At 48.0% G+C, this 7,615-nt stretch overlaps 1 protein-coding gene across 1 annotated transcript in view; it reads left to right on the top strand.

Annotated features, from left to right (window-relative positions):
- Window positions 1-7,615, top strand: part of FGFR3 (fibroblast growth factor receptor 3) — a 40,394-nt gene that overhangs the window by 23,952 nt on the left and 8,827 nt on the right. The window contains exons 7-10 of the mRNA XM_009285437.1: window positions 3,003-3,147; window positions 5,825-6,012; window positions 6,925-7,070; window positions 7,161-7,282. Coding sequence (XP_009283712.1) covers window positions 3,003-3,147; window positions 5,825-6,012; window positions 6,925-7,070; window positions 7,161-7,282 — 601 coding nt within the window. The remainder of the gene's footprint in view (window positions 1-3,002; window positions 3,148-5,824; window positions 6,013-6,924; window positions 7,071-7,160; window positions 7,283-7,615) is intronic.

The raw sequence follows: 7,615 nt of genomic DNA, 5'->3' as shown, positions 1-7,615 counted from the left end.
TTTGGGGGGTTTTTTTTTTTTTTTTTTTTTAATATGTGTGTGCTTGTTTTTTAAAAATAAAGATGTGATAAAATGATCTCACTGTTATCTTGGGGCCAGTCCGTTGGCTTTACGGACTCGTTCCCCTCGTGCCACGCAGTGCTGTCGCTGTGACCCAGCATCCTGGCCGTGCTGCTGGAGCAGGGTGCTGTTAACAGCCCTTCCCTGCCCACAGCTGCTTTAGAAAAGGCTCTCTCCTGCTCAGCGCTGTGGTGCCTGCAGGGAGATAAGGCTTTTTTATCAGCCTGCCCTTCCCTCCTGCTTTCAGGAGATTTTGTGGAGTGTAGGAGCTGCTATGGGGCAGTTTATATATGGGGACTATCCCAGTCTCCATCGGAGCAAGGGGGACAGAGAGGTGCCCAGCACGTGAAGTTCCCCTCTCACATCGAAATGGGGGGGGGAGCAAAACCCACCCTGGTCCAGATGGATAAATTGAATGCTATACTTACAACCCATTTTTTAAACAGCCTGACAAAACCAAGCCATCACCTGCATCAGTTCCTGAAAGCCTGGGCTAATTTGTGATCAAAGGAAACCCCTTTTTCTTTGCAGAAGAGCACTAAATGCATTCCAGTTACAGGGCGGGGGGGGCGGGCTGGCAACACTGTGCCCAAGCTTTGTCAAAGGCTAAATTGTACGTTCTGCATTGAAACATGCCCGGTTTAATTATAAACAAGGCAGCAGCAGCAGGCAGGCATGTTTCCCCACTAGTCAGGACAGACAAACTTGCCAGCATGTAAGCCTTAGAGATGAGATCAGGTCAGAACCTGTGGTGTTTGTCATGAGACATGGACATCGGGGCTCCTTTCTCATGCCACCTCTGGGTTCAGTTCCCAATAGCCTATCAGGTCTGGCAGCCCCGTTGATTTTAATGGGCTGCGAGTCGTACTGGCAGGATCAGGCCCTGAAATCAAAGGCATCAAGACTGGGCTGGAGAACGTAAGATCAAAAAATGAGAAGACCATTTTTTTTATTTTCATTTCCAGAACTGAAGCTGATATTTTTTCTAGACTCCCTAGGCTACTTCTAGGGCCACCCAAAACAGTTGTGCATTTTCAACCAAAATAAAAGCAACTGTAGGGAACAAACTGATGTGCTGTTGTGACAGCATGGAAGAACAGAAATAAAACCCTTGCTTAACAGTCTGAAGTTTGTTTGATTTATATGCACCACTTTATTTAGTAAAGAAGAGGCTCCTATAAGCAGTGGAAAAAATTACAGCTAATTTCTGAAAGGCAAAGTCAGCAGCGAGTTTCAGACCGCCACTGCTTATATTTTGTTTCCAAATTCTATTTTCGAATCTGATAATTGAAACAGTATTTGCTGAGCCGGGTTGCAAACACAAATCTCTGCTTAAGCCCTTTCTCTGGTGCTCCTGTCTGCAGAGTTATTAAGAAACTGTAGGGCCTTTGACTGCTGTCAGATGGAAAAGTGGGAAATTGGTCTGTTTTAAAAAAGAAATCGCGTGTGTGCCGCTAGCGAAGGGAAGGGAGTTCACTTGCACGTGGTTTGGGGGCCAAATGCAGCTTCTCTTCTTCGCCCAGGTCCTGGGTTAGGCCTCTCACCGCGGGGTGAGCTGGGGATGTTGCCACAGCCGAAATGAAAATAGCCGTGAACAGTCAATCCTAGCTAATGTAGGTGCGATGGAGGTATTGTTTGGTTTACTGAAGTTCAGGTTTCTGTCTATTCCTGCAGTCTTGGATCAGTAAAAACGCTGAAGCCGATGCTAACCTAAATCTGTTCAATGTGACAGAACAAGATGAAGGAGAATATCTGTGTAGAGCCAACAATTTCGTAGGCATAGCCGAAAAACCATTTTGGCTCCACATTCGCAAACCAAAACCAGGTAAACCACAGACTCTGTCCCAAGGCCCTGGCAACTGCAAGAATGAGCTATAACATTTTTAAGAAGCTAGTGATTAAAATTACTATTCATTTTGTATTATACCCTGTCAACTGACACTGAATGGCTTTATCTTATTTTCTTGCTAATTTTTTTTTTTTTACAAGAATGTAACGCCTATACAGCAATTGCCATGGAAAAATTCCCACAATAAAATGACTGTCAAATTTTGCTATCAACTCTTCACGCTTTTATTCCTTTCCCTTCCTTACAATTGAGTGCTGATAACAGAATTGCATGTTAATGACCTGTGACGTTCAAAGCTCTGGAAAACCAAGCTGTTTCAAGATTTTCACCCGTAAAACTGATAAAATCAGTACACAGATTTGTGTCCCTTGGAGAAGTAAGGGAGGAATAAATATCCACATTGGCTCATGCAAGCAAACATGTTAAATAGAGAGCAGCAGCAATCTCGCAGGCTCTGGGGTTTGACTCCAGCCTGGAGGGTTTGGCTGCCGTGTTGCTCAGTGCCATTGCACTGTAAGGAAACTTCCTTACAGGTACCTTCCTGTAATTGACCGGAGTTATATTCCAGCATCGAGGGCTGTGGAATGAATATATGCCTTTGAGATGCCCACTCCGAAAAAATTCTAAAAAATTCTGAAATTCTATATTTTTCAATGAACTAATGAATCAAAATGTTTGTATGTTCCTCTGATCAGCACTTGAGTCTTTCCCCACTACATCTCCCCTCTTTTCTCCTTTCTTTCTGTCTTTCCTCTCCTCTTTTACCATCTTTCTTTCCCCCCCCTGTACTCACCCTACTAACCCAAAGTCAGTCATATTGTGGGGGTAATTTTTCATTTGGATGCTTTTGCTTGCATGCTTCTTTAGTGGGACAGAGTAAGAACCTGGTGAAGGGAACTTTTTTTTGCTTTTGACTACAGGTTGCAGAGGGGAATGAATAAATAAATGTGGAAGATGGGCCATTGGAAAAAAAAAAAACAACCCACCTTAATCTGCTTTTGAAATTTGCCTGTGGTGTCCTCACACTTGCTGGGAATGTGGCTTATTCTCTGTTTTCCCTCTTTCTATATGTGTGTGTTTTTTTTCCCCTTAGACGGCAGGTGTTAACACAACGGATAAGGAGCTAGAGATTCTGTACTTGCGAAATGTTACTTTTGAGGATGCTGGGGAATATACTTGTCTCGCAGGGAATTCTATTGGGTTCTCACATCACTCTGCTTGGCTGACGGTGCTACCAGGTATTTCCTTCTGTGCTGGCCTCTCTTTCCCTCTCCAGGATGCCTTGACGTTTTGCTTTAGAAATGCCAAGTTCCTGCAGACTGTCCCTGGCTTGGAAGAGGGCGTGTTATCCAAGGAAGGCCCTCCTGGGATTTGCTGTGCAGGTGGTAAATCCGCACAGCAGCAGACCTCTGTTGCATATTCACAACTGATACTTTTTGCATTGCATCTCAAGATTTAAATTATTTTTGCAGTAATGATACAAAATGCCCAGTATCTTTTTTTGATCTAGATAACAAGGAGGTGTTCACAGCCTCTTTGTTAAGAGACTGCTAAGCGCCAAAATTGGGAGCTTTGTCTTCTTACACAGACAGTGGGAGAAGGAAACCACCCCGTCAGATGATCCAGGGCACCTAAATTGGGCATAGACTGTGGATCATCTTATGAAGGAACCTTTCTGTCTAACCTCATATCTTAACTTAAAATTAGATGCATAAGTGGTTGGTGTGAGTACACCCTTCCCTGCCTGTAGCATTATTTCCGCTTCACGGATGAACAGGCCAAGATAGCGATCTCAAACAGAAGGTCGAGGAGAGTCATCTGTAGAGAGTGCCCAGGAGTCCTGGCTCCCAGGGGCACTGCACGCTGCCTGCTCCAGCTGGGATCGATGAAAGCTGCAGTGGGCTTGAAACCTGAGGCCAGAGTGACCTCAATTTTGTGGTCCTTTCATGTGCAAAGCTCTCATTGACAATGAAGCCAGCACAGAATATGCAACGGAGGGATCTGCTCTCCCAAAGAGGGGGACGAGGCTGTGCTGTCCCTTCACCTGCAGAATTTGCCTCTGGCTATGGGGGAGGCATGAGCATGGTCCAGGAAAGCACCAGCAATATTCATATTGAATCTCATAGGTGCTGTGCCATGCAGATGATGCAAGAACAGTCCTGGAGTATGTTCAGTAGACCCTTACTGAAAGGGCACCCAAAATCCTATACGCCTCATTTTGGCTCACCCAGTCACAGACCACATTTGGCTCCATCTTGCAACACACCCATCTTGGAATGTGTTTAGGAACTGGAAACTTTGGCATTTCTAATCCTGACTTTATCTGTGCGGGTGATTTGGATGTAATCACTTTTACTGGGGCTCAAGAGGGTTTCCTCCACGCCCAACCCTGCTGCCAGTGGCATCTGCTGGTCTTTTCTCTGTTTATTTGCCAGCTCTAAAATAGCTGATCTGATCCTGTTTCTGCTTCTGCCATCCGCTGGATGAGAAATCATTTCCTTTGGTTAGAAGACTAATGTCTCTCTTATTTTGAGAATTTCCTGATACTGTCTCATCCAACTGTTACGCTGTCTTTACAATGTATGAACTCACACCTCTTATTTAAGCAAAGAATAAGCAGGAGAAAACCCACCAAAAAACCTGAAGTGGAACTTTATATTGAAGTCAGACGCAGTGAAGGGCAGCCGTCTGTGCAGCAGCAGGCCCTGAAGCACTACCCACAGAGAAGGTGCAGGATACAGTCCGTCTGGGGAACTTCTGCTTGTAGACCCCTGTCCACGCTAAGGGAGGAGAGACATGGAACAGAGGGCGAGACGGTGTGAGCCAAGACAGCAGAGCTGTGGCACCGACTGTAGTCCCTGATCCTGGGAGATCTGGTAACCCTTCCCCACAGGAGGAGATGGCCGCTTGGCAGGATCAGGCCCTGCGCAGCTGACACACAGGCTGGTGCAGCCCCCAATGTCACCGACAGCCCTTTCTCCATGTCCCCCTGGAGACAGCCACCGAAGACCTGATTCGGAGCCTGCTGCTGCCAGGGGCAAAGCTCCCGCTACTTGCTGAAGACGCTGCTTTGGAGCAGCAGTGATGTACACAAGCCGTTAGCGAGCTAACCCCACCGGCATGACTTCATTTTAAAGTTTCCCACTGCTGTCTGTTCCTCTGACGCCAGCACGGCTTTGGGGGACAGAAAACCAGTCCCACTGTGGCTCCTTCCTCTGGTCTATGTGCCTGTCCTGAAAGAAACAAGGGGAGAAACACAGCTGAGCTTTGCTGGTCCCAAAAAAGTCTTGCTAGCCGGTAGCCACTGCTGATGGGCTCATGCCATCACCCTCCCAGCTCAGCCACCTGTCTGGGCCAGACCTTCCAGCCTCTTCCCAGCAGAACTAGGTTTTCATGAAATAATTATGCAGATTGCTCTCATGAGGCATTTTCTCTGTGTGATGCCTTACCCCTGGGTGCCCTTCGAGCCCCTTGGTCCCTCAGGGCAGGCACGGGTCCAGTGGAAATCTTTGCTGGAGAAGCCGAATCAGCAAAGTGCAGCAAACCCCAGTCCTGCAGCCTTTGCACATACAAGGCATCCAGCTACATGGTGTGGATGTGCAGGAAAAGCAAGATCTGGGTCAGAGGGGCAGCACAGACACGTGAAGATGCCTTCAGCCTAGAGCAGTGGTTTTCAACCTGTGGGCTGAAGGCTCTTAGAAACCCCAGGGTTGCATCAAAGGGCAGTAAAATTACCCCAAAAAAGGCAAACTGAACTAATGTTTTAGCTACAGCCGCAGGTGGAAAACCACTGGCCTAGAGAGAAAATTGGCATAGATGAGCAAGTCCTCCCCAAATTCCTTGTGCTGCATGTGTGTAGTTGCATGTGGGCAGCTGCCCACCCCGTCCTGACTGCCGTCTCTTGTCACCCCGCAGCGGAGGAGCTCATGGAAATGGATGATTCGGGCTCAGTGTACGCTGGCATTCTCAGTTACGGCACTGGCTTTGTTCTCTTCATCCTTGTGCTGGTCATTGTGATTATCTGCAGGATGAAAATGCCAAGCAAAAAAGCCATGAACACCCCCACTGTACAGAAAGTCTCCAAATTTCCACTCAAGAGACAGGTAACAGAAAGTAGATACAAGATTCCTATTCCCCCCTATGGTCATCCCTCTTTTTTTTTTTTCCCCTCCTTGAAATTTTCTCTCTAGGTGAGAAGCTCTGCCAGAAAAATGCTGCCCAAGGGGGACGTAAGTCGGCTGCAGTCTAGGAGTTTAACCTCTTTCGTTCATTTGTTTCTGTTCCAGTGGAGGAGTAGCTGGTGGCAGCTGACTCGGATTCATGAGCAGCTCCCAAGCAGCCACGTTTCTGTCACCCTTGTCCAAGAGGGGCTGGCAGCACAGCCGTGGATGCAACAGAAAGCACATCTTGCAGGGGAACAGTTTAGTCCAGGCTCCCTGGTGGAGCGGGGATTTGGGGAGCAAGAGCACGTTTAATTGTGCTCGGTCCTGCTTTCACAGAGGTCACTGGGGACTTGAACCAATTCTCATGGAGGTGGGAGAGTGTCCTCTTTTTCCGTGTGGTTAGAGATGCTTTGCTGCGTGTAATTGCAGAGGGGCAGGAGCAAAAGGCACCGTGTAAAACCACATAGTGAAAGATACAGATTTAACGGCTTTGGCTGCAAGCTCGTGGTGGGCATTTACAGGGCCAGAACAGGAGAAGTCAATCCATAGCCTATACGTGTTATGGAGATGCACACAGACCAACTAAACGGATTATACCTCCTGCCTGCTGGAGGGCACTGGCTGACCTGTCCCGCCTTTCCACCAGCTAAAAACCTGACCACGGGTGCCTACATCAGTGCATTTCTGCAAGGATGGGGGAGAGGTGGAGGGTGGGGGGAATTTCTCATTTAGAAATTACCAGAAAGGTGTCAGTGGGCAAAGATGGCTCAAACCCCCTCAGGGTCCATCTCACGCACTGCCTTCCCTAGCAGTACAGTTGGCAATAACACTTCATTTGCTCTACCCAAGCAGGTGTCATTGGAGTCCAACTCTTCCATGAATTCCAACACACCCCTGGTCCGGATCACGCGTCTCTCCTCCAGCGACGGGCCGATGCTGGCCAATGTCTCTGAGCTGGAACTGCCTCCTGATCCTAAGTGGGAATTGGCACGCTCTCGGTCAGTCAACCCACGGGTCAGGGTCCCCTTGCCTCCCGGGAGTGTCACCACCCCAGTACCCACTAACGCGCCTGTTGTTTCTCCCTCCAGCCTGACCTTGGGGAAGCCGCTTGGCGAGGGGTGTTTTGGCCAAGTGGTGATGGCAGAAGCGATTGGGATTGATAAGGACAAGCCAAACAAGGCCATCACGGTTGCTGTCAAGATGTTAAAAGGTATGGGGAGTCCACAGAGGGCAGAACAGCATATTGTGCTGGGATTTCATCTCGTTCCCTCTCTTCTAAGTCTTTTATACAAACAGATACAGTAGAAGAAAGCAAGAACAGCTTGCTTCTTCCCCTTCACCCACACAGCCTGGGGGTGAGGGCTGTCTCCTTGGGGAGCACGTAAAAGTGCAAATCCCATCAGGAGCGGGGAATGGGAAATAACCCAGTTCTCTGCCAAGGGGTAATAGCATCCCTGAGAAGAATCATAGAATCATAGAATCATTGAGGTTGGAAAAGACCTCTAAGATCATCGAGTCCAACCGTCAACCCAACACCACCATG

The sequence above is a fragment of the Aptenodytes forsteri genome, unplaced genomic scaffold, assembly GCF_000699145.1.
Source record: "Aptenodytes forsteri isolate BGI_AS27 unplaced genomic scaffold, ASM69914v1 Scaffold88, whole genome shotgun sequence".
Lineage (NCBI taxonomy): Eukaryota > Metazoa > Chordata > Aves > Sphenisciformes > Spheniscidae > Aptenodytes > Aptenodytes forsteri.
This window is presented reverse-complemented; position numbering and strand designations above follow the sequence as displayed.